Here is a 25,702-nt window from a genome sequence, read left to right on the forward strand (position 1 = left end):
GGCAGCCAGTCCTGCCCTGCACTCTGGGGCTGAGCTAAGCACTCTAGCCCCAGCACTGCCACCCAGCCAGCAAGTGGGAGCTCAGGGGTCACCTGCCACACTGCCTGTGGCCACTACGGCCATTCCAATATCCCCTCCCCCAAATTAGTTTCTTCTCCAATTCCCTGTACTATATCTTTAAGAGAAAAAAAAAATGAAAGGAGCACCTGGCTAACTCAGTCAGTAGAGCCTGGGACTCTTAATCTCAGGATTGTGAGTTCAAGCCCCATGTTGGGTGTGGAGCCTACTTAAAATTTTTAAAAAGCGGGGGTGGGGAGTGGAGAAAAAGAAAAATAGATTCTACTCTAAAACTTGCCAAACTGCGGTCCCTGGGTGGCTCAGATGGTTAAGCATCTGACTCTTGATCTCAGCTCAGATCTTGATCTCAGGGTTCAGAGTTCAAGCCCTGCACTGGGTTCCACGCTGGGCATGGCGCCTACTTAAACAAATGAACAAACAAAAAAACCTTGCCGAAATGAAGAGGCCTCTGTCCTCACTACTACAGCTCTGGAGCACACCTGATTGCTTTGGACTCTCCGCTGCTTCCCATCCAACATGCCCCATTCCCCTCTGTGCTGGTCCCTCAGTGTGCCTCCTGGATTTGGAACCTTCACCCACCGACCCACTGCTTCCTCCGCACCCTGGACTGGCTCACACAGAGATAGGCCGGGCCAAGGGGTAGCCCCCATTAACCACCTCTCTTGACTTGAAACTCTGCCCCAAGCAATGCTCTCTTTTCTGATCCCTTCAGCCAACACACCCTGCCCCAGCCCACCCCTCTTTCCCAAGAATCTACCCTATATTCCCAAATGCACTTCCAGCTCGATGCCTAATCCAGCCAACAGTGGGGAGGGCCCCACTGGTCTAGTTTTCTTATTCATAGAGCCACAAGTTCCACATCGGAAACCTCATGGTTTCAATGATCTCTTTTCTTTTTATACCTGCATCTATCAGATCCTCTAGTTCTGATTCCTTCTCTCCTATTTCAGATGCCCATCCACTTATTCCTCCATGGCCACCACTCTGGGTCACACCACAACAATGACACTCCCAAATGGTTTCCTTTCTCCTGTCCCATCCTCTCCATCTCCCCGGCTCAGGCCGCTGGTGGTCCCCAAATGCCCAGTGAGTATACCACCTGACTTCTCAAGCACTGGCTCCCTACTACCTTCTGCTTAGGCCTCCCCATGATCTGGCTCAAAATGTTCCTTTCCCATATACCCTGTCACTAGCCCTTAGATCAAAAGGGACACCTGTCATCCTCTAAACACCATCAGACTCCCACCTAGACCTGTCTCTTTATAACCCCATATTGGTCAAGGTCTAGTTCGATCTCTTCTCCCTCTGTCACTGTATCAAGAACAAAACAGGCATGCTCCATCACTGAAGCTGTTCTATCTACCCACCAGCTAGGGCTTTATCTCACCCACACTGCAAAACTCCATGACTGTTGGTGCCACTTGTAACCACATGACTCTGAGCACTTAGCTCATTATCTCCAAGTCTAAGCTTCCTCCTCAGTACCGTGACCACCAGGGAGTCAAGAAGGCCTCCTTCCCTAAGGGTGGCAGCGGGGACTGACTGCTCCAACAGACATCAACCCCACGTCAGAACTTCTCTGCCCCTTTGAGAAGGGATCCATGGCAGCTACACTTACTACGGAGTACAGAATACAGTAGAAGACTGCCTCCTTGGGCAAGCAAAGCACATTTACCAAGCACAATTTAAGGAACTAAGCTAGGTGCTGAGGGCAGTGTGAAGAAAACAAACCAATTCCCTGCTCTGTAGGAGCATAGCTCAGAGTGCAACACATTCAAGACCACACAACACAGCCTTGTTCATAAAGCGAGCATTGGCCACGACCAGTATGTCCATCCTCAGAGGAATGGATGCTGCAACACAGTGAGCCAACAGAATACTAGACAACAGTTAAAATGGGCAAACTAGAACTCAAGCTATAGTCATCAACATGGAGAAATCTCAAAGCCACGCAAAGGAAAAAAAAGCACACTGCAGAATACATATAATACAAAAAGTTTGAAATCACACAACAAAATACCGTCCAATTTTGCTTGTAGATAGGCGTTACAGTAGAACATACATAGGCACATTAAAGGAATTCAGGATCATGATTTTCTCCAGGAAGGAAAAAGGGAATGTTTTATTTCTTTAAAACAAACAAACAAAAAAACAAAGAAGACAAAACATTAGGATCTGATAGGGAGAGGTAGTAACTTTTCTGTTAGTATGAAATATTTAAAAACTAAATTCTCAAACTTATTTTTTAATATGTTCACATTCAAATTCAAAAGGCACAGAAAGGTATGTTATGAAACTTAAATTTTCCTCCCACTTATGCCCCAACCAGATCCTCTCCCAGAAGAAAACTACAATTCTACCTTCCCTAGTAGGGGACATCTACAGATTCAAAGGCAAATCGGGAAATCTACACCGTTTCCCCCCTTCATTAACTTCTGCATATGAAAACTTAATATCCCTCCCACAGTCCATTTTATGGATAACCGCATGTTATTTAACCAACCCTTTTCAGAGAGACATCTAGGTTTCCTCCAATTGTTTGCTTTTGCAAACAGTTACACATTGAAAATCATTTCGATATGCCACATATACAGCAGTTATCTGAGGAAAAAATCTAGATACATAACTGCTGGATCATTCGAATTTTAATGTTTATTTGTCATTTGAATGCATATTGCCAAATTGGCCTCCATAGAGGTTATACTAATTGATTCTCCCACCAGCAAAGTATGAGAACCTGGTTCCGACCACCATCTAGCCCACCAATAGCGTTTCTTTTTACTCTTTGTTGACTTAGATGAAAAACAGCATTTCACAGTGCAACTACGTTTTGGTAATTAACAAAATTTCAAAAAATAAAAAATTAAGTCAAATGCAACACTTCTTTTGTGATTCTTTCCCATGAATGTTCTTGGAAGCTCACTTGGTGGCACCTTCTTTCTCCTATTCATTTTACAGGGATTACTCTATCATGAAGTCTTTCCCTAGATTAAGTTCCTTCCAGCTCCATAACATCTCTGATTTGACTCATCACAAGCAAGGCCCCTCCACTCTGTGCTGTTTGTTCAAAGCTTTTGAGGGGAGCAGGAAGGAAGATTTATGTCCCAAGTAGGTACAAACTGAAGGACGTAAAATGACTTTTTATGAACTCATGGATGACAGCGTCAAAAGTATTTTTGAAGAATTTTCAACTCAACACCATTTACTGAGCAGGCACCCCTCAGTCCTCTGAAGCGCCCCAAAACATTGTCTGCCTTCAATGAATCCCAATCCTTGGCAGCATGAAGCAAGGTCTGCAACAAAGGGATAAGGGACAGTTGGGAAGAGGAGAGGAGGGAGTAGGTACTAATCTCCAGAATGGGGAGCCATCATAGGAGTGCCAACTCGGATGCGCTCTGGAATGAGTCTTCCAGAAAGCTGAGTTGGGGCATCCTGGTGCACCAAACCTGCGGCCAGGCCCGGCCTCAGGGAGGCCTGGAGCGAAAAGGTCCCCAGGCATAAGGCGATGACGACCCATCGACTCCGGCCCGCGCAAGATTGGAAGTAGTCAGAACCCGCGGCCAACGCTTCGGGACCCAGGACCCGGAGATTTTGCAATGACAGCGCGATCCCCGGCTTCTTTTTGGAAACCGCGCGAGCTGGCGAGGTTGGACTTCCTCGGCTGCAGCCCGCGGGCCCCCGACTCCCGGGCCCGGTGAGCTGCTGAGGAAACTGAGGCTCGCAGGCCGAGGTCCAAGGTCACACCAGGTGGTGGCAGTCCGGCCCCGCCCCACCCGCCTGTTGCAGGACCCGCCCGCGCACAGTACCGAGGGTCGCGGCTGGGAAGGCCGCGCTCAGACCCGCCGCGGGCGACAGGCCAGCCCAAGGGCTAGGAGGCCGGCGGATCCCGCAGCGGTGTGGAGGTCCGGTATCTCCGCTAGCGCCAGCTCCCCGCCCAGCCGCGCCCCCGCCGCGCCCCCGCCGCGCCCCCGCCACGTCAGGCCGCGGGACTCGCCTCAGGCCTCCACTCCCGCGCCTCCGGCCCGCGCCCGCCCCTGCGTCCCCGCGCCCCCCAGGGCTGCTCGCCCGGGCCCCGCTGCCGCCGGCCGCCCGCCACCCGCGCTCGCTGCCACCCGGCCCACCGGGCCCGCGCCTGGCAGCTCACCTGGTGCCGCCGCAAGCTGAGGCCGCACTCGCCAGAGGCGGGGGCGGGGCGGGCGGCCGGCCGCGGGGGGAGGGGGGCGGGCCTCAGCGAGTCACGTGACCGCGCCGCGCAGGCGCCAGCCCGGTGTAGACGGAGGCCGGGGGACGTCTCGCTGGGGTGCTGGGGGAGGGGCGCCGCCCGAGGCAGCTTTTCCGCGGGCGCAGCTCTGGTCTTAGCTCAGCGGAGCAGAGCTCCAGCTGCCTGGGTGACCGTGCCTCTCTACACCTAGCGTAGCTCCTGGCACCGGGCGGGGCTGAACGAATGAATAAGTGAATAAATGAAGCAGGGCCTTTTGGGAAGGGTCGCGCCCTGTAAATCTATTTCCTCCGTCCTTCTCTCGTTTCCTCTCTCCTTCATTCTCTCACTTTTTCGTTCCTTCGCTCACTCATTTTCTCCCTTTTCTCCTTTATTCCTTTACTCCTCATTACGTCTCTTACTCATTCCCTCATTTCATTCCCTCTCGCTCATTCCCTCCCTCCCTCGCGGTCCCATTAGTTCACAGTGCTTCTGCTGATCGCCTGCCCTCTGCTGGATGTTGGGGAGAAGAGATAAACTGCCTGTGTGAACAGGTGTTATCCCGTTTACTGAGATTCTGAAGTAAATCCAATTCCTATCCCAAAGGGCTGGACCCAGCAGTCCGCCAGGAAGCTCTTGGTATTCATTTTTCTAGCCTCACCTGCAAGAGGATCTTGTCCTCCGAGGCTCATTTGTAATTGCCGTGTCCAGCCGGAGGTTCCAGCCAGCAGAGCCTCTTGATAAAGTCGGGATATCCTACACTGTTGTTTATTAAGAGGCGTTATGAAGTGTGGGGGAAGGATGTGGCTAGGGATGGCTCATGGTTTAAAAAGGTGTACGGGAATGAGGAAGAAAGTAAATGAAACAGAAGCACTGTCCTGGCTGATCCCAGAGTCCAGACAAGGGCCAGGAGAGTAGGACCAGACTCCAGGACCAGGGGTTCCCAGTGGGAATGGGCTTCTGGGAAGACTCTGGAGGAGGTAACCCCCTAGCTACATAACAGATGAGAACTTTTGGGGAATGGGAAAAGCATTCCAGGAAGGGGAGTGTCAGTAAAGGCATGGAGATGAGATCCTGCAAAGTGAGTAGTCCAGAGGCCACCAGAAGTTTCTGAGTCTGAAGAGAACACTGGAAAGTAGACCCTACCTCTGGACGTACAGGTGGCTGTGGCCCTGAGGGCAGCCTTCCGCCAGGCCTGGCAGATGCCAAGATGGGTTGCAGACTGGACTAGAGGGTGGGAGGAGGCTGAGTATGGGGACAGCAGTGAAGCTATAGCCTCAGGTGGGGACGGAGTGGGGACAGGGAGGTGCTGGCTGGAAACCTGGGAAGGAGGCAAGTTCCCCACTACACATGAGTGATGGGTGAGGAAGAGTGAGCCCAAGAGATGGTGGGGAACAATGAGGTTACCCCCGTCACAAGGAGATTGGAGGAAGAGAAAGTTTGGGGGAAGACAAGGCTCACTTTGGCCCCAGGCAGGGTAAAGAGACTGCAGTTGTCCAGCTAAGGACATTTTAGGCTTGAGGTAAAGTCGTGGACATATCATACACTTTAGCCAGAGGTGATGCACTAAACCAGAACAAGTATAAGGAAAAGGAGAGTGAGTTGAGGACAGAGCACAAGGTGCACTGGTGTTCCAGGGGACACCCAGAGTGCAGGAACCCATAGACGAGACAGGGGAGGAGTAATCTCAAAGGTCCAATGGCGCTAGATGTGAGGGTGGCCCCAAAGGGGAGAGGAGGCAAAGCCCCTGGATCTGCTACAGGGAGGCCTTTCCTTGGAGTGGCAGAGCCAGCCTGCAGTGCCTGAAGTATGAAAGGAGGCAAGGACAGGAAGACTGCCAGGTCTGGCCTCTGAGATGAGGACAGATGGGACCACAGCTTAAGAGGAGAGACTGAAGAAAGCACCTTCAGGGTATTGAAAGGAGCTGGAGGGTGAAGAGGATGAGGATGAGTGAAGGGGATAAGGGCAGGAGCAAGGTGGGGTGCTGGCCAGGACTGAGAGGACAGGACATTCCCCAGTGTTCAGAGCTAGAGGTACCATCATCTCAAAATATACCCAGATCAAGTCAGCAGCTTTCCCACTGGAAAATTCTAGAGGAGGAGAGTGGCAAGATAAGAGGAGGCCCCAGAAGGTATGGTGTGCAGGATCATCTGGTGTCCTCCCATGGATGTGTTTGCTGTCTAGGAGATCTTGCCTTCCCTGAGCGTACAAACTTCTGTCCGCTCCTTTAGGGCTATATTTCCAGAACCTAGAACAGAGCTACCACTCAACAGGTTCTAAGTAAATAAAAGTGGAGGGAATTGGAGAGAAATAAGAAGCTGAGAGACTGGTTAAAGAACTGATAGAGATAATGGAAGACTTTCCAAGCTTCAACCCAATGGAAGATATTTCAAAGGAAAAGCCAAACACACTTGTCTGCTACACAATTTGATCACAGACATCCTAAAAAAAAAAACAATTGAGGAAATGTTTGCAACAAACTCGAGAGCAGGGGCGCCTGGGTGGCTCAGTCATTAAGCGTCTGCCTTCAGCTCAGGTCATGATCCCAGGGTCCTTGGATCGAGCCCCACATCGGGTTCCCTGCTCGGTGGGAAGCCTGCTTCTCCCTCTCCCACTCCCCCTGCTTGTGTTCCCTCTCTTGCTGTGTCACTCTGTCAAATAAATAAATAAAATCTTAAAAAAAAAAAAAAACTCGAGAGCAAGTGGCAAATAGTATATAAAAAATTCACACAAGGGGTGCCTGGGTGGCTCAGCTGGTTAAGCATCTGCCTTCGGCTCAGGTCATGATCTTGGGGGCCTGGAATCGAGTCCCGCATCAGGCTTCCCTGCTCAGTAGGAAGTCTGCTTCTCCCTCTCCCTGTGCCCCTCCTCCCTGCTTGTGTTCTTTCTCTCTCTCTCAAATAAATAAACAAAATCTTTTAAAAAATTCATACAAAACAATTCCGATAGGTGGAAATGTACACGAATAGGTAATACTCAAAAGAGAATAAACAAATCATTTAATACCTGAATCATCAACATCAGTGAAAGTAAAAAAAAGCAAATGATACAATATATCAGTGAATATTTTTACAACATATATAACAGACAAAAAATTATTATCCAGAATATATAAAGAACTTCTAAAAACCAATAGTCAACCAACTAAATACCTGGTAAAAGATATTTACTAGAAACTCACAGAAAAAGAAGTCCCAGTGGATATAAACAAAGGAAGTCAAGTTCAATCTCATTAATCATCTGGAAATGCAAAAAATACACCACATTTTCATACATTGTTAAAGGAAAAATCATTCTGAGACCTGTAAAAACAGGAAGGAAGACTTCAGGAAGACTATTGCAACAGGGGTATGTCAATAGGGAGAGAGATCAGGCTGAACCCCGAATACAACAAAGACATATTGGGGATTTATAGCTAAAGAGCCTACTAACAATAGACATCAGGGAAGGGGGATTCTTGCTAAACTGTCCTAACGGGCTTATCAGAGCTGGGGGATGAAGAACCTGACTAGATATCAAAGGTGGGGGAATGCTCCCTGAACTGATTTAGTAGAATTCTTTGTTAAGACTGAGTTAGACAGGCCAACGTTGAGGCCTGGTTAAGAAGAGGGCTCAGAGGAGCCCGACTAAAGTTTGGTCAAGGAGCGAGCCTTTGTCAACATCCACACGGCAAATATAAATAAGATGAGATCCAGTGTTGGTTGGTGAGGGTGGGAATGTACATACATTGCTGATGAGAAAGTAAATCGGAACAGCTAATTTGGAGCATACAGTGTTTTCAAAATATATCTGCAAATTTTTTGACTCTCCTCCCTTCAAAAGGTAAAGCCCAATCCTCCTCCCCTTGAATGTGGGCTGGACTTAGTGACTGTGCCTTCTAAGGGATAGAATGGGGCGGAAGAAAAAGCCTGTGGTTTTCAAGGCCAGGTCATAAAAGGTGTTGCAGCTTCAGTCTTGCTCAGTCTGCATGACTTACATGTCATGAAGACACGCAAGCAGCCCTAAGGAGAGGCCTCCATGGAACTGAGATGGCTGTCAAAGCCAGTACAGATTTGCCAGCCAAGCATGAGCTGCACTGGAGGCAGATCCTCTAGTCTCAGCCAGGCCATAGCCTTCTGAAGTCCCACATCTGCCTGGAACCTCAGGAGACACTGAGCCATGACCTGGCTAAACCTCCTCTGAATTCCTGCCCCCAAAAAACTGTGAAAGATAAAAAATGTTGATTATGTCGTTTTAAGCTGCTTGGCTGTGGAGTAATCTGAATCTAAATAACAAAATGCATTTGAAGCCCATATATAATATAGGATACACTGCAGTCACAGCACTGGAAAGGTATTTAGAAAAGTATTTAGATGTCAACCTAAAAATGGGCAAGCTGGCTCAGTCAGTAGAGCATATGACTCTTGCTCTCGTGGTCATGAGTTTGAGCCCTATGTTGGGTGTGAAGCCCACTTTAAAAAAAAAAGTTTAAAATGTGCAAGAGAGGGGGCGCCTGGGTGGGTCAGTCAGTTAAGCGGCTGCCTTTGGCTCAGGTCATGATCCCAAGGTCCTGGGATCGAGCCCCCTCATTGGGCTCCCTGCTCAGCAGGGAGCCTGCTTCTCCCTCTCCGTCTGCCTGCCGCTCCCCCGGCTTGTGCTCTCTCTCTGTCAAATAAATAAAAAATCTTTTTAAAAATGTGCAAGAGAGTGGTGATGATTGTACAATCTTACGAATATGTGAATAATACTAAAACAGTGAATTGTATACTGTAAAAATTGCATTATAGCTCAGTTTTTTTTTTAATGTGCAAGAGGGATATAGATAGGGTGATCAATCATGCCAGTTGGCCTGGGATTCCAGGGGGTTGCGGGGATGCAGGACTTCCAGAGCTAAAACCCGAGAGTCCTAGGGAAACTAGAACAAGTTGATCATCCTAAATACAGAGTTTTTAAAAATTATTTTAATTTTTTAAAATTATTTTTAGGAGAATGAACAAAAAAGTTTGAAGATGTGAAAAGCTCTCCTATCAACACAAGACCTGAAACCCTGTGGACAAGAGGGGCCCCTCTGGGGAACCTGCTCACATTCTCTCTCCCTGTGCTCCACCTCACCCCACCCCAAGCTCCTGCCTGGGACACAGAGACAAGGGGTGTACACAGCCTAGCCTGGGCCTGGCACTTAACAGGCATCAGTAGGTGCCAGTTCACACTCTCTTAGGCCCATGTTAGTGATTGCCCACTTGGCACTTGTGGACCATTTGGACTTAGGATTTTTGCCACCTACCCCCCATCCCAAACCCCGGAGGTGCAGACAAGGGCCACATAGATTCCATCTTGCAGAACTCTTATCCTCCTAAAATTATTCTCAGGCTCCCCCACCCCCTTGCATTCCACCTCCAGCTCACTTGCCTCCACCCAACAAGTTTGTGTGTCATTGGCCTCCAGCAAGGACCTGGACTATGTTCAGACAGGACATGGCTGTTGGGCCAGGCAAGATTGCCCATGTCCAGAATTTAATAAATGTGGCTTAGGCTCCTTATATCACCACCCCCTACAAAATACAGTGGGATCTGAGATTCCAAAAGTCTAACAGAGAAAAGCAGTGAGGAAAGTCTATCTGGTCACACTTTGGATGTGGCACTGTAAGGTAGTGGCAAGAAAGCAGAGCCTGGATCATGTTGGCACTGTACTCTGCCCACAGTAGGTGCTGAGAAATAGTTGATAAACAATTTCTCCATGGCATCCGCTGTAGATCGCTAGCAGCTTGGCCGAAGGGTGCAGATCTCGTGGAGTTGGTGAGGCCAGCACACAGTAGGGTCACACGAAATTGGGATGGCCAGCGTGGGTCAGCTGTGGGCAGTATATCAGGAGTACTATGCAGCCATGGCTCTCCCACACCCGTTCTGGTCAGCCCGGAGCATCTGGAGTCCCCGTCCCGCGCGACATCCGCGCTGGGAGCAGAGCCAGGGGCTTGGGGTACGTGGGAGGGGGGCCGCCGAGAAGTCTCCCCGTGCGTCCCGGAAACTACACTTCCCACAGGCCCGTGCGCGCGACTCCATTTCCCACAATTCCCGCTCGGCTTCCGGCGCGGCGGAGGCGCCTCCGACGGCTTCCGGGTTCGGGCCTGGCGCTGCGGTAGAGGCGGCGGCGGCAGCGGCGGCGGTTCAGCGGGACGCGGGTGGTGGGAGCGGAGGGACCGGCATGGACGTTTCGGGGCAGGAGACCGACTGGCGGAGCGCCGCCTTCCGGCAGAAGTTGGTCAGTCAAATGTGAGTAGGGGCCGGGCTAGAGGGCGAAATCTCCGGACCTTCCCCCCTCAGCCCTCCCGCTCGGAGGGCGAGGCCCGGGTCAGACTCGCGGGAGATCCAGGGCGGCCGGACCCACTAGGGCCTGGGGGCGCCGAGAGGGCGAAGGCTCCCGGGACGCGCGTGAGTCCCAGGGCGCGGCTGAGCCCTCGGCTGTCCCTTCCGTTCTTGGCTGATACTGACTGTTCATTAGCTTTCCCGGGGCCGAACTCTGCAAACCAGCGAGCCCTGGCTTATGAGTCATCGTCCTGAGCTTTCTCATTCGTCATTTGTGTGCTTTGGTTGCAGACTTTCCCCTGCTTTGAATCACACTGAATTCGAAAAAGGAAAGGGGCAGCCCGTGTTGGCTTTAGCAGCAGATCTGGGTGTTTTGTGATTCGTCTTTAAGAAAAGCGCATCAGAGTGAGAGAAAGAGATTGGAGGGGGGTGGATGGAAGATGAGGTTGGGAGGCTAGGTACTTGGGGCTGTGGGCGGTGGGGGATGGAGAATCCACGGGTATCCTGCCTCCTCCGCCCCCCAGTACCGCCCCAGTGTGGATTTTGCGAAGGGTGGCAGGAAGAGGCTGTCAGGAAGCGACCGTCGGTTGGGAGGAGGGAGTGAAGAGCTGGGGTTAATACCTCTTCCCCACAGTTTCAGCTGCTGAACCCCTCAATGCAGGGGCTGCCAGTGCGCTCTAGGCTGCATCTAGTGGAACTCCAGCTCCTCACCACCCACTGCTTGTTTCATTTAACAGTCTTTTACTGAGCTTACTGATGTTGTGCTAGCCGCAAATTTGCCTGAGACAGCCCCTGCCCCCAGGGAATGCGCTACCATAAAGGAGCAGTTACAATACAGTCTTTCTCCTAGAAAAAACTGACAGTTCGCTGGAGCAGGGCAGAAGGAGCTTTCTGGAGTAGGTGGCGAATAGATTGAGCCCTAAAAAGACAAGTAGGAGTGTGAAAGGCCATCATTCCAAGCTGAGTAGTAGGGAAGTGTGAACTCTCGCTGCATTGGAGGACATTGCTATAGGCTGAGTTCTGGGGATTGAGGAGAAAGGAGGTTCAGGAGATGGTAATGGAATGAGGGTGAGCAGGTGCTGACATGTTAGTGGTGGGAGTGCTGTGCTAAGGAGTTGAGCTTGTATTTGGCATGTTGCCTGCTTTGAGGTAGTGAAATGCCAGAGTTGGGAAGATTCCCGGAGTCCTTGGAGATGGATCAAGAACAGAGGAGAGAGGCCAGTTAGGCCATTATGAGTTTTGAACTCTTGGAGTTTGGGGACCTGTCATTTTTCATCCCTGTGTTCCTATTGCTAGATCACTGCCTGTCACATTGCTCCATAAAATGGTTGTGGAATGACCTAGTCGGCAAGAGATTATAAAGGCCTGCACTAGACAGTGGTGGAAACTGAAAGAGGAAGACCATTCCAGAGAAAGGGGAGAGCAAGCATAGACAGTCCTTGATGACTAAACTGGATGCAGGGGGTGGAGCGCAGCAGCATGGAAGGAAGGAAGTGGGACGGAATGCCTGCCGGGAAGCCTCTTAGTACAGTGGGGACTGTAGAGTTAGTGGCTCTGGGCACTGCTATGGAATAGTCTGGGGACAATTCTGCAGATATTGCAGAACCAGTGAACATTGTGTTGGGTTTTGGGGGGGGGGGGGTTGATCCCCTGGAGTTGTCTGGAGATGAAATTTTTTAAAAAAATATTTTATTTATTTGAGAGAGCAAGAGAACGAGCACAAGCAGGCAGAGGGAGAGGGAGAAGCAGGCTCCCCGCTGAGCAGAGAGCCTGACATGGCTGGATCCCAGGACCCCGGGATCATGACCTGAGCAGAAGGCAGACGCCCAACCAACTGAGCCCCTATAGAGGAAATCTTGAGGGTTGGCCCACTTCAGGGCTCAGCAAGAAAAGCCCTCAGGGCAAAGATTCTTCTTTGGGTTTGGGGAGACCAAAGAACCAGAAAGATGAGTTGCCATCAGAGGAAATTGGGGAGGGTGGGGGAGAGTCAGAGGGCAGGGGGGCAATTGAAGAGTCTCTGGGTGTCAAGGACTGACTGGATACTTCATAATTCAACTTCCTTCTGCTTCTAGGCAAGCTGGATTCTTTCCTTTATTTGCCAGATTGCTGCTTGTGTATTAGTTTTTCTCTTGCTGCCATAACAAATGACCACAAATATAGTGGCTTAAAACAACACAAATTTATTACCTGGCAGTTTCTGTAGGTGCAAGGTCTAGGTGGACTCAGCTGAGTCTTCTGCTTAGGATCCTACAGGACTGAAATCAAGATGTTGGTTAGGTGTGCATTTCTTCCTAGAGGCTCTGTGGTAGAATTTGCTTTCAAGCCCATTCAGGTGGTTGGCCAAATTCAGTCCATGCAGTTGTAGGACTGAGGTGTTCTTGTACCTTACTATTTGTCAGCCAGTGGTCAGTCTTTGTTCCTAGAGGAGGTCTGCATTCGGGTCATACTTTCTATGTGGCCCCCTCCATCAGGGGTGGGTTCTTCGGCTGCATCTTTCTGACTTCAGCCAAGAAAATTCTCTAGTAAAGACTCAGGTTAGATTGGGTCCACTCAGATAATCCAGGATGATGTTCTTATTTTAAAGTCTATAACTTTTATTTCATCTGGAAAGTCCCTTCTGCCATATAACATAGCATGTGCCCAGGTTCCTGGGATTAGGGCATGGACATCTTTGGGGAGCCCTTCTGCTACCCCTGCTGGGAGAAGCAGTTTCAGAGGTTGTCTGCCTGACATGATGTGGTGTTCTCAGTTCTCAGATTTGTCTGTTTTCTCTCCAGGGTTCACTTTGAAAGTCATGATTCTTGGTGCCTTGATTTGTTGTGTTCACAGGGTTAATTCTAACTTCCTCTGATATTTATGCTGTTGTTTGAAGGAGGGTATCTTGGGAAATGTTTTGAACCCAAGTAATTTGTATAGATGAGGGAGTAAAGAAAGCATAGTGAAGCACTGGGGAGTTTCAACAAAAGGAGAAGCATCTGGTAGTTGGTTTACTGTCTCCACCTGGCTCTTGAATATCTACCAAGAGAGAACAGTGCTTGGGATTGCAGGCCCAATAATCCAGTCTCTTGGCTACCATGAGAAAAAGTGGTTTTGATTTGGGGCTGGGTAGGAGAGCCCTTGCGGGGACTCCATATAGCCTCTTCTTAGCCCTCCTCTACCTCTACCTCATCTGGACCCATCCTGGACTGCTGCCTTCCCCTCGCTCTCTACTGCCCTGCTGAAAACCTGTTCGTGACTTCGTAGCATTAGAACAAGATTCCAGATGGCCCACCCTCCCAGCCCTTCACCATGGCCTGGCCTAGCCACCTCTTCTCAATCCCCCCAGTTTGCTCCAGCACTCTGGTCTTTGGTCTCTCAGCTTCTTGAACATTCTAAGTTCTTTTTTTTTTTGGTTCTCTCTTTTTAAACAAGTTATTATCAAGTATTTAGGGTATTCAACAATGGGTAGACTTCCCCCCACTGCATTTATGACCAGTGTCTCTTCCTGTTCTTTAGATGTCTGCTTAAATACCAAATACTGCAGATCCTTCCCTGCTTATCCTGCTTAAAGTGGGTCATCCCCTCTGATATGTTGGATCTCAGCCCCTTGTAGTTTCCTGTAGGAAATACAGGAATGTAGTTTGCTGTAGGCATATAAACACTTGTCGAAGTGTGCAAGAGTTAAGTATTTTCCTGAGGGCTGTGTGTGCTGCCTCTTGTACTGTAGTGGTCTTCTTTACCTGTGCCGGCATGCATGTGAAGCTCTGGAATCCCCACTTTCTCCACTTGTTAGCCGAGTGACCGAGGGCAGGATGCCTAACCTTTCTGGATCATCTTCCTCATCTATGAAATGGCTGGAGTCCAGTAGTGTCACAGGGAAGGTGTGGGGGGGGAATGTAAAGATCTTTAGCTGAGCCCTAGCAGATGCCTCCTCCTTAGGTTCTTGCAAGAGTAGGAGACTTGGAAGGTGAAGGTAAAACCCCCAAGCCTGGTTAGGGGAGTTGATGACACTTGAAGGAGCCTGTGGGGAGGGTAGTTGTGACACTGTTGGTGAGTTCAAATCATCTCTTCATTGAACATCCACTCTCCCTGCAGCACTGCAGGAGAAGCCCCCCTCCCCCCAACCTTAGAGTTCTCAGGCTGGCCTTTGTGGGCCTTGGGCCTTCCTGGGGGGATTGTTGGGTTAGTGTGGAACATGTGTCTGGTCTGTAGGATCCCAGAGAGCAAGCATGTATCTGTAGTAGCCGGCACTGCACCTGAAATAGAGTGGGTAAGTAGTGAATGAATGAAAGGACTTCATCAATCAACTCGTCGCGTTCTTTTAAAATTTTGTGCCATCTTATTCTTGAGACTTTTATGCCTCCCACCTCTCAGTACAGCAGACTGCACATACAGACATGAAATAAATAAATGTCTATTGGGCTGAACAGATTGCAAAGGGGAGGAGATCCGGGGGGTGGGAGGTGGGGAAGGGCAGTGTGTATCAGGGCTCTACTCAAGTGCCAGGAGATCAGGGAACATGTAGCAGAGTCAGGGCAGACTAGGTCAGCCACCTCTTCTGGTGAAGCCCTCAAAGGAGATTGAGCTCCAGGTTGGGACCTAGGAGATCCAGAGCTTTCTGCCTGGACTGTAAGGAGAAAGTTGAGTGCTATTTAGCTAGAAACATAATGAAACAAAGCAAAAAAAAAACCCATAAGGAACAAAGAACAGACAACTGAACAGCAACTTCCAAGGGCCTGGAGAGGCCTTAGGACAGTGGGGAGTGCCCTGAAACTTGCATGTCTAGATTCTGCCTGTGGGTTATGTTCTTTTTTTTTTTTTTTTAAGACTTTATTTATTTGAGAGAGAGACAAGCAGGGGGAGGGGCAGAGGGAAAGGGAGAAGCGGACTCCCCGCTGAGCTCCAGGGATCCTGACTTGGGGATCGATCCCAGGACCCCAGGATCATGACCTGAGCCGAAGGCAGAAGCTTAACTGACTGAGCCACCCAGGTGCTCCCTGTGTGTTATGTTCTGTCCTCCAAGCAGAAGCAAGGGAGTCTTGGCTGAGCCTTTTCTGTGGCTTATCCCACTCAGGCTTCCTAACAGTCCTTTGCCCTACTGGTGTGATTCTGGCCCTTGTTTTCCAGTGGGGAAGCTCCTGAGCCCCACTGCTTTCTTCATAGCCTGGTTGGTATCTAAACAACTGGGCTGGCTCGCAGCCTTCTGTGTATAAGCCACCATTAAAATGTCCATTCCTTGAGGCCAGGGGCCCGTGTCTCTGACCACCTCCAAGCCTTAGTGCCCCTGATGGCAATCAGGAAGTGATTGTGGAGCCATTGACTTCAGGGTCCTGAACCTTGGTCCTACTGCCTCCTGAGCAGGAGTGACAGTGACCTGAGGGGATGTGGGCCCTCAGCTGCTCAGGGGTCAGGACTTTCTCAGCAGCAGCAACAATAGCAGCTGACATGAACCCCTACTGCAAGAGTTGACCTATGTCAGCTCATTGAGTTCCCACTTGCGCAGTCGATGTATTTGTTACTCCCATTTTTAAGATGGAAAAACTGAGGTGTAGAGGAGAGGTCACTGCTGCTTATAGTTATACCCTGCATGTTACAAATGAATGCTTGCTGAAGCAAAGCAGGACAAGAGAGGCACACCGCCTTTTAATTTTTGAAAGAGAGGTCATGCCTTTTGGGGGTAGAGGGAAGATGGTAGCTGGAAGTTAACCCAAGCCAAGTGCCGATGGGCATCCTGTTGGCAATTTGAGCAACTCCCCGTGAGTCAGTGGGGCCCAAACAGTGGCAGAAGGGCCAGCCAGCAAGCCTCCAATGATCTTTGGCCTCCGTGCAGGCTATAGCCAGCCTTCCAGCCTCACCAGCTCCCTTTTGTGAGAGACCCCACCCACCTACCACACCTGGCAGCCCTTACATCCATTCCTGACAGGAAGTCTTCCAACTCTTTAACTCCCATTTGTGACAGGGTGGCTGTGGTTAGTCCAGGCTCTGTGTGGGGCAGTCCCGGGTGGTCACATGATCATCTCCCTGTCACTGTCACTTTAAAGCATTCCTCAGGACAGTAATGTTGGTTATATACCAGAGGGTACATTTTTTGAGGAATTGTAATGAATTTTTAAAAATTCAAAATGGAAAGTTTAAATGCTAAAACCAAGTAGTGTAGTTTAAAGACCCCATGTCCATGTATCCACATTCACCTTCAAGCTATCAATTCTTGCTTCATGGACTCCACCCCCTGACCCCCATTATGTTGATGCTGGGAATGTTTGAGTGGCCACCCACTGCCTGTGGGTTCAACTCTGAGCCTGACTCCCTCCTCCAGGGTCTGCAGCCCACTGTACTGGCTGCCTCTGGATCCCCAGAAGAGCCCAGCTCTTTCTTGCCCTGGCTGTTCTGCATCCTGTTTGTTCGCCTGTCTGAGAGACCCATCCCTCCCATGGCACAGCATTGCAGTCCCATCCCACTCACCCTTCCAGAACACCAGGCCCACCCGCTTCCTCCTTCCTCTTCACACACATTCTGTGAAGAGTTACCAGTTTGCACTTGAATTGTTTGAACACTCGTTTCCCCCAGTCTGAATCTCTCTTGGGGATTCCTGCATCGCAAGGAGTGCTGTGCGAGTAGATTCCCAAGCACCGCCAGAGGCCTCTTCAGAGGCCTATCACTGTGGTGATAGTGGTCTAACCTGATGCGTGTTCACCTCAGAGTTGGAGAAAGTCTTTTTTTTTTTTCAAGATTTTTTTGCTTTTTTTTTTTTAAATTAAGTAATCTCTACACCCAAATGGGACTCGAACTCATGACCCTGAGATCAAGAATCCCATGCTCTTCCGACTGAGCCAGGTTTTATTTATTTATTTATTTATTTATTTAATTTTTTAAGTAGGCTCCATGCCCAGCGTGGAACCCAATGCGGGGCTTGATTTCATGACTCTGAGATCAAGACCTGAGCTTCAAGAGTCAGATACTCAAATCGGCTCAGCCACCCAGGTGCCCCTTATTTTTAAGTAATCTCTACATACAGTGTGGGGCTCGAACTTATAACCCTGAGATCAAGATCAGCCAGCCAGGTGGCCCCCGAAATTGGAGAAAGTCTTAACACCGTGCATGGGAAGACACAGGCAAAACGACATCCTCACAAGCTGCTGCTGGAGGCACGTAAATGAGGCTATTTTTCTGGAAGGCTGTTTGACAATACTGTTTATTCCAGTAAGCTTAAAATGTCTACCTCCTTAGGCATTTCCTCCAAGGCTATATGCAGGAGAGTATTCAAAGCCTGTTGGCAGTGAGGATGCTCATAGCCACATCAAGTCAGGAGTGGAGCTGTGTTAGATTTGTTGTGGGAGCTGGAGATGGCAGGTTCAGTGCTGCTGTTAAAAATGACATGGGAGAGGGGCGCCTGGGTGGCTCAATTGGTTAAGCCTCCGACTCTTGGTTTTGGCCCAGGTCATTATCTCGGGGTCCTGAGATTGAGTACCGTGTCAGGCTTCTGGCTTGGTGGGGAGTCTGTTTGAGTTTCTCGCCCTCTGCCCCTCCCCCCACTCATGCTCACACTCTCTCTGTCTCTCTCTCTCTCAAATAAATAAGTCTCTTAAAAAAAAAAAAAGACATGGGAGGGATACCCGGCTGACTCAGTCGGTGGAGCATGTGAGTCTTGATCTTGGGGTGTAAATTCGAGCCCCACTTTGGGTGTAGTGATTACTTAAAATCTTTAAAAACAAAATGACATGGGAGATGTTCCGTAACCCGTTGATATTGAGAAGAGCAAGCAGGACACGTGGTCCAGAGTGAGGTTTTTTTTTTTAATTAAAGATTTTATTTATTTATTTATTTGAGAGAGAGAGCGCACACACAAGTGGGTGGAGGGGCAGAGGAAGAGGGAGAAACAGACTCCCCACTGAGCAGGGAGCCCAACTCAGGCTCGATCCCAGGATCCTGGAGTCATGAACTGAGCCAAAGGCAGACGCTTAACCGACTGAGCCACCCAAGCGCCCCTGGAATGAGTTTTGTTAAATAGACATTGTTAGCTAGTTATCTGAGTAATTTTCATTTTCTTTGTAACTTTCAGTACATGTATATTTTTGTTAACAATAAACTTATGTTCCTTTTGTAGTCAGAAGTCTTGAAGAAGAGGTGGGCCCTCTTTGCACATGAGGAGGAGGGAGCTGTGGTCCCAGATAGCTACTACCATAAGGTGGAAAATCACAGAGTGGGTGTCCTCCCTCACCAGGGCCCTGAGTGCCACCACAGCCTTCCTAAGATGATTCTTTTCCTTTCTGCCCCTGCTAGGAAGCATTCTCCTTTCAATCTGAAACTGTCCTTCCAGATGGCCTTCGCTCCATGCTGGTATGAGAGCCCCAGCCAGATGCTCCCTCCTCCATGCCAGGCCCTCTGCTTTCACTCTTTTCTGTTCTTTCTCTTCCCCATTGGAGGTTTGGCCTTGGCCTCATCTCCTCCTCATGAGCCCTGATGGCTCAGCCCATGGCAATTCTTACTTCCTCTTGAGTTTGTAGGGCCCGCACTGGGTGCATCCTGCATACTGAAAAGATGAATTCTTTTTTGCTGTCTTTACACTCATTATTGATTTTTGCCTTGCCAACAATATTATAAATTGCTTGAGTGTAGGACCTGATCTTATACATCTGCATCTCGTTGAGCTCCTGGCAAGGTGCCTTGGCTTGGATAAGAGGTGTATCATAATTACAGGTAGGGTGGTGGAAAACAGTGCTGGCTTCTTTTCTGATGGCCTTCCAGGGCTTTCTCTCATCAGTGCTCCTCCACACTGAATCACTTCTCATTCGGAGCCCCCCACCCCTTTTTCTTTAATCAGAGACATTTGAAGACAGGGAGTCCACAACGGTTACGAGGTGGCTCTCTCTCTCTTTTTTTTTTTTTTTTTTTAAGATTTTGATTTATTTGACAGAGAGGGAACACAAGCAGGGGGAGTGGGAGAGGGAGAAGCAGGCTTCCCGCTGAGCAGGGAGCCCAATGTGGGACTTGATCCCAGGGCCCTGGAATCATGACCTGAGCCGAACGCAGACACTTAACAACTGAGCCACCCAGACACCCCATATGAGGTGGTTCTCTTTCACAGATAAATAAATGAGTACCCAGTCCTGGAGAGCAAAGAGGATACACTAGAAGCCTAGGTGTAATGATCTTGAAACCCACCCTGTGAGGGAGATGCTGTCTTCCACTTTAATAGTGACTCTCTTGCTAACCTGGTGGGGGTTCATAAAGATCCCTGATTGAATGGGTTAAGTATCTTGAGGTGGAGTAGCTGTTACTTAGGGCAGTGAGTCCTTGGAGAAGACATTTGACCTCTGGAAGTCCCCGTTGTCCTTACTTTGAGCTTTTTATTTTGAGACTGTTTCAAACATGCAGAGTTGTAAGGATAGTATAGAGTGCTCTGGTACACCCTTCCCTCAGATTTACCCATTCTCTCATTTACACACATTTTGGTGCTTGTACTTGGTGAATAGCAGCCAAGTTCTGTCTTGCTCCCTCCTCTTTCTGGACCCTGTTTTCTCTTAGCCCTTGGCCCCATAGGCTTCTCTGAGTTCTCTGCCTGGGAATCTGCTGGTGGGGTGGGGGCAGGTAGGGAACAGGAGGGACCCAGCTGCTGGTTAGCCTTTGAGCTGAGCCACTTGCATCCAGTCCAGGAGAGGGAAGTCTGGAGGTGTGTGGGGGGTGCTTGTTGGTTAAGAAGTGGTTCATCCCCATCCCCACTGTCCTTCTTTTCTGCTCCCCACCCCTTTCCAACTTTGCTTCAGTCCTGGGGCACCTGGGTGGCTCAGTTAGTTGGGCGTCTGCCTTCAGCTCAGGTCATGATCTCAGGGTCCTGAGATTGGCCTGCGTTGGGCTCCCTGCTCATCAGGGAGTCTGCTTCTCCCTCTCCCTCTGCCCCTCCCCCTCCTTGTATGCATGCTTGCTCTCTGTCAAATAAATAAATGAAAAATCTTAAAAACAAAACTTTGCTTCAGTCCTCATGAGAAGTGATGTTTGAGGAAGTGATCTAGCCACTGTGTATGGGATGGAGCCCCTGTTGTAAAGTAGAAAGAATGCCAGATTTGCATTGAGAAGCTCTGATGGATCATCCTGGGCCCTTCCAAAGCTGCGGGTCTGCTTCGATTCATGCTGGGAAGGATTCACGCCTATGAAAGTGCAGAGGGAATATTCCCCAGGTGCTCTGTACTCACAATTCAGGCACAAGGCCATTCCAGTCCAAACCCAAGTCCAAACCCACGGATGGGGTCAGGGCTTAGGAGCTCTGGTTTTCTCATGTGGTGCTTGTTTGTTTCTTTCTTTCTTTTGCAAGGTTGTGCGTGAGCTAGCACGAGAGCAGGGGAGGGGCAGAGGAAGAGAGGGAAAGAAGCAGATTCCCCTCTGAGCATGGAGCCTGATGTGAGGCTGTATCTTAAAGCCCTGAGATCATGACCTGAGCTGAAATCAAGAGGCAGAGGCTTAATTGACTGAGCCACCTGGGCTCCCGGTGCTTCTTTATATTGAAGTATAACAAACCTACCTCAGTGAATGACACAAGGACGCATCCTCAGCATGACACCGCTAGATGAATGTTGACACATGTAAATGCCCCAAAGCCATAGCCCGGGCTGCATCTGGAACAGGCCTGGCACCCAGCAGGCTCATCCCTGTGCTTTAGCTAACCAATGCAGATTCTGCTCCCATTCTTCTGGCTTCTGGGCCGCAGAGACATGTGTTCTTGAATTTCCTGTCATTGGAGTCACACCGAGTCTGGCTTCTTATATTCAGCATCATGTCTGTGATGGATGATCATCCTAATGGGTAGCTGTTGTTCTTATTTATGCCACGTGTCGTCCGTTACGTGACTCCACCCCAGGTTACTTTTCTGCTCTATGCTTGTTGGACATTGGGGTTAATTCTAGTTGTTGGTTATGTGAAGACAGTGCCAGGGGTGTTCGGGGTCATGTCTTCTGGTGGGTATATGCACTTACTCTCCGGGCTGCGCATCCAGGCTGGGTTGAGGGGTGTGGCCTGAATTCAGCATCACCGTGGTCTGCCAAACAGTTTTCCCAAGTGGTATGTATCATTTACATTCCTACCAACCATGTGGGGGAGTTCCCCTTGTCAGACATCCCGGCCAACATCTGGCATTGTCAAGGAACTTGCCTTTAATAACAAGCACCCTTGTTGATTTTGAAAGCACACTCAAATTTGAGACCTACTGGGTGCCATGGCAGTGAGAATGGAGAGGGTGATTTGGGAGGAAGAGAGCCTGTAAAGAAAGCAGCTTTGGAATTTGGTGCCTGTGTGTGTGTACGCGCAGGAGGAAGGGAGGAGAGAGAAACGGGTATGCACCCTGAGGGAGATGGACCGTGATTCTGTGATGCTTCTGAGGGATGGGGTACAAGGTGATGGTGTGTGGAGTGTGCAGGGGTGTCAGCCCTTCCAAGAAGAGAGTCCAGCAGCCAGTGGGTGGTGCAAGGAGCAAACCTGCAAGAGCAGTCAGCTGCAGGAGTGAAGTGGGTGGGGGCAGCAGAGGAGGCTGAGCAGAAGGCCCTGGCGGTGGCTGTGGTGGGCAGAGCAGATGTGTGGAGAGACTGGGGTAAGGCAGTGTGGGCATGGGAAGCCAGTCCCAGCAGCTTGGGCCTGCCTCTGTCTTCTGTTTTGGTGCCTGTGTTCAGGACTGGTGGATGCAGTATTTAATTCCTTTTCAGATAACGTTGTAGGGGATTTCAAAATAGGAAGATGTTTTCCATAGTCTTTCTGCCTAGAGATGGTCATTGGTGACAATTTGATTTTTGCCTTCCAGTCCTGTTTCTGTGGGTGAATACCTTGGTATGTATGTATTTTAAATATGTAAGTACATGTATATACTAGTATTTTTAAAGTGGAGTTAGACTCGAGTTCCGTTTGAGTTTTGGCTTTTTCACAGCTCAGATTGTTTGTCTCCTGGGGGCTGACTGGCTGGGACCTGTGTGCTTATGTCCCTGGTTCATACAAGGCATGGGCACAGCTAGGCTTCTAGCCGATGGGACTCTTCCCATACTTGGGCTCTGTCTGGGTAGTGAGGGACTGGACTGACCTCTGGTGTGGGAGCAGATTTCTTAAGACTTTTATTGGTTACTGCCCTTCAGAGGGCCAAGCTTCTTCAGTCCGGGGCGGGGGGGATGGACGGACACGACTCTGCAGCCGGGGTGGCTCAGAGTACATGGTCACTCCCTCTGTGACAGCCAGGATGGCCTCACAGTGGCACACTCTTGGGAGTAAGCCTCCTCCAGGCTCCTCTGAACAGTCATCCTGCATGCTTGACATGAGCATTTTATTTACTATCTTGTTAAAAGTTCCATTATGGCCTTTTCCAAACATTCACAGAAGTAGAGATAGAAGAATGATCTCCCAGGTACTTGAAGAGTTAGCAACATATGGCCAGTTTCACCCATCCCTCTCCACCTCCTCCTGGACTATTTTCAATCACATTCTAGACACCATATGATTTCAACTGCCAGTCCTTGAGTGCAGATCTCTAGAAGATAGAGCTTGTCTCTCCCCCAGATACCGCAAAATCATGTGAGATAAGCATTTTAATAAATTCTTGGGTTGGCGGAGAGCATCCTAACCGCGTGTTTGCCTGGTGGTGAGTGGGATGTGCTGGGGGCTAGAATTGGGGTTGCCAGCGCCATCCCAGTCCTGGAGCCCAGAGGCCAGCACCTGAACAGGGATCTCAAGGCCTCTCCAGTCTCCTGGTCCTGTGGAGGGCAAACCAGCAGATTGGAGTAAATGACAAAGTTTGTGTAGTCTTCTGAACTAGCTCAAATAACAACATGCCCTTTTAAGGGCAATGGTATTCTCTTTAGTAGTTCTTCCATTGATCTAGTTTGTTGGGGATTGAGAAATCTTAAGAGCAGAATTTGGAGAGCTCGATCAAACAAACCAAGAGGAATGTGAAAAGAAAGTACTTACAGTCTCTTGTGTTTGTATGATTAAGAAATTTCTTTCAGCAAGACTAAAATACTCTTTCCTACATGTAGGTGGCTGGTTAAATTCTGAAATACATATTTTTATCTGGTTAGAAAACACTTTATGTTTCTTCAAAAAGTCAGAGAACCAGAATGCAGAAGGGTGCCACAAAGACAAGGAAGCAGTTGCAGTCTGGGATATGGTTTGGCCAGCATGCTAACGGCTACCTGTGAGGTCAGGAAGGCCCACTCCCTGTCGAGGCCAGGTGTTTGCATTGGTTACTGTTGGGGATTGAACAATTGGTGTCTAGTCATTTCCTGCCTCCGAGATGAAAGCACCTGGGGCACTGGGGCAGTAAACCGCCACTGGGGAACCGAGAGGAGGGGAGACCAGTGGAGGTGCAAGAAGCTGCTCTGGAGCTTTCTAAGGACTTGGTGAAGGTCGGAAGACCCACTGAACAGTCCTTCGCTGGTGGGGGACAGGGAACGGCCTTTTCCAGCCGGATGGGGGGATGCAGGGGACTGCTTTGCCCATGGCCTCTCTGACCGAGGGCCCATTGGGAGAACGGGGGGAATGTGTGGTAGGCTTTTCGGGGTGCTCCTGGGGTCAGAATTGCCAATGAAGTATGAGCATCCTGTCTCCAGGTTCCCTAAGTCTGGAAGGTTTAGAAAGGTGAAGGAGATCTTTTTTTTTTTTAAAGTAATCTGTATGCCCCACATGGGGCTTGGACTCATGACCCTGAGGCCAAGTGTTGATGCTCCTCTACCCACTGAGCCAGCCCTGCACCTCTAGGAGGCCTTTATTAAATATGGCATTCACTGAGTATTTCTCTATGGCAGAGTATGTGGTACACTTTTTATGTGCATTTTGTCATTTAGCTTTTAATTCTTATTTTATCAAAATAATATATATGCACATAAGTTTTAAAAGTCAAGGAGTGGTTAAAAACAAAACAATAAACTGGGGTACCTGGGTGGCTCAGTCGGTTAAGCCTCCAACTCTTGATTTTGGCTCAGGTCATGATCTCAGGGTCTTGAAATTGAGCCCCATGTTGGGCTCCGCACTCAGTGGGGAGTCTGCTTGAGATTCTCTCTCCCTCCCTCTGCCCCTCCCCCAGCTTGTGCGCACGTTCTCTCTCTAAAATAAATATAATCTTTAAAAACAAAGAACAAAAAAAACCCCCAAGAAACCATGGTGGGTTCCCACTCGCCGAGTCCTCCGCTGTGACTCTGCTCTTTCTTCTGGCATGTGCCTGTGATTCTGAGTAATGTGCACATGCCGCTGTCTCGGGTCATCACGTTGATGAGTTTCATGAATTATGTATTGACTTTCTCTGTAGCTCCCTTTACACAGCCATTATCTCTGCTGCTCCCTGTTCTACCAGCATTTTACCTCCCGGGTAAATCTGTAAGGAATACTTATGTTTTATGCCTACACAAACAATACTCCTCAGACAACCTTTGTGGCATACTGTGACAAGGTTTTTTGTTGTTTTTTTTTTCCTTGAGAATAAAATTGCCTTCTTAAAAATGTGCCCAGTTTCTGTGTACCTGTGGCTGACTTTTCCCGTACCTTCCAGTCGCCTCTCAGTATAGTTATCCCCGTGCTCAGTGCTGCCAGGCTGGCTGTCAGCTCCAGCTTTTTCCCTGGGCCTCCCTTCTGGAGCTCTCAGGGCAGAGGCCAGAGGCAGCGTCCATCTCTCAAGTTGCACGGCTCCGGGGCTAGGTTTCTTGCTTTTTGTCTCCTGTGGTGTGTTCTTTTTGGTTCACTCCTTCAGTCTACTAGCTTCTAGAAAAAGAACTCAGTTTCTGGAGACCGTGTCCATCCGGGTACATGTGGGCTTCTCAGTCGGAAATGCTTTGTCAAGGATTGAGAAGCGCATCCCACATGCTTTGTTGTTTCTGATGCTGCTGTGCGGGCCCAGCACTTTTCCTAGTGAGCTGCGGGGCAACTTCCCTCACTCCCAGAACTCCTGTCCAGCGCTGCAGGGAAAGTGTCTTCGAATCATGTCACAGGGATCCACGTTCCCTCCACTCCCTGTGTTTCCTTTTCCCCCTGTGTCTGAATGTTGCCCCCTCGGTCCTCTTCTGATTTATCTTTTATCTCCTGTATCCATCTCTTTGTCTTTTTGCTGCACTCTCTGGGAGATTTCTTCAGTTTTATCTCTGGCCTTTCACTGCTGACTGCTTTTATTTCTTTTTTTTTTTTTTTTTAAGATTTTATTTATTTATTT

The 25,702-nt window shown here is 49.4% G+C and overlaps 2 protein-coding genes across 5 annotated transcripts in view; one reads left to right on the top strand and one right to left on the bottom strand.

The window, feature by feature from the left end:
• The window catches only part of KLHL22 (kelch like family member 22), a 38,745-nt gene extending 34,473 nt beyond the window's left edge, over positions 1 to 4,272 (bottom strand). For both annotated transcript variants that reach the window (XM_044921160.1, XM_044921161.1), the window contains exon 1: positions 4,223 to 4,272. The gene's annotated coding sequence lies outside the window, so the exon portion shown is untranslated. The remainder of the gene's footprint in view (positions 1 to 4,222) is intronic.
• Positions 4,273 to 10,382: 6,110 nt separating this feature from the next.
• Positions 10,383 to 25,702, top strand: part of MED15 (mediator complex subunit 15) — a 62,305-nt gene continuing 46,985 nt past the window's right edge. For all 3 annotated transcript variants that reach the window (XM_044920873.1, XM_021687886.1, XM_044920874.1), the window contains exon 1: positions 10,383 to 10,524. In XM_044920873.1, the coding sequence (XP_044776808.1) occupies positions 10,457 to 10,524 (68 nt within the window). In that variant the 5' untranslated portion in view covers positions 10,383 to 10,456. The remainder of the gene's footprint in view (positions 10,525 to 25,702) is intronic.

This window comes from Neomonachus schauinslandi, chromosome 14 (genome assembly GCF_002201575.2).
Source record: "Neomonachus schauinslandi chromosome 14, ASM220157v2, whole genome shotgun sequence".
NCBI classification, from domain to species: domain Eukaryota; kingdom Metazoa; phylum Chordata; class Mammalia; order Carnivora; family Phocidae; genus Neomonachus; species Neomonachus schauinslandi.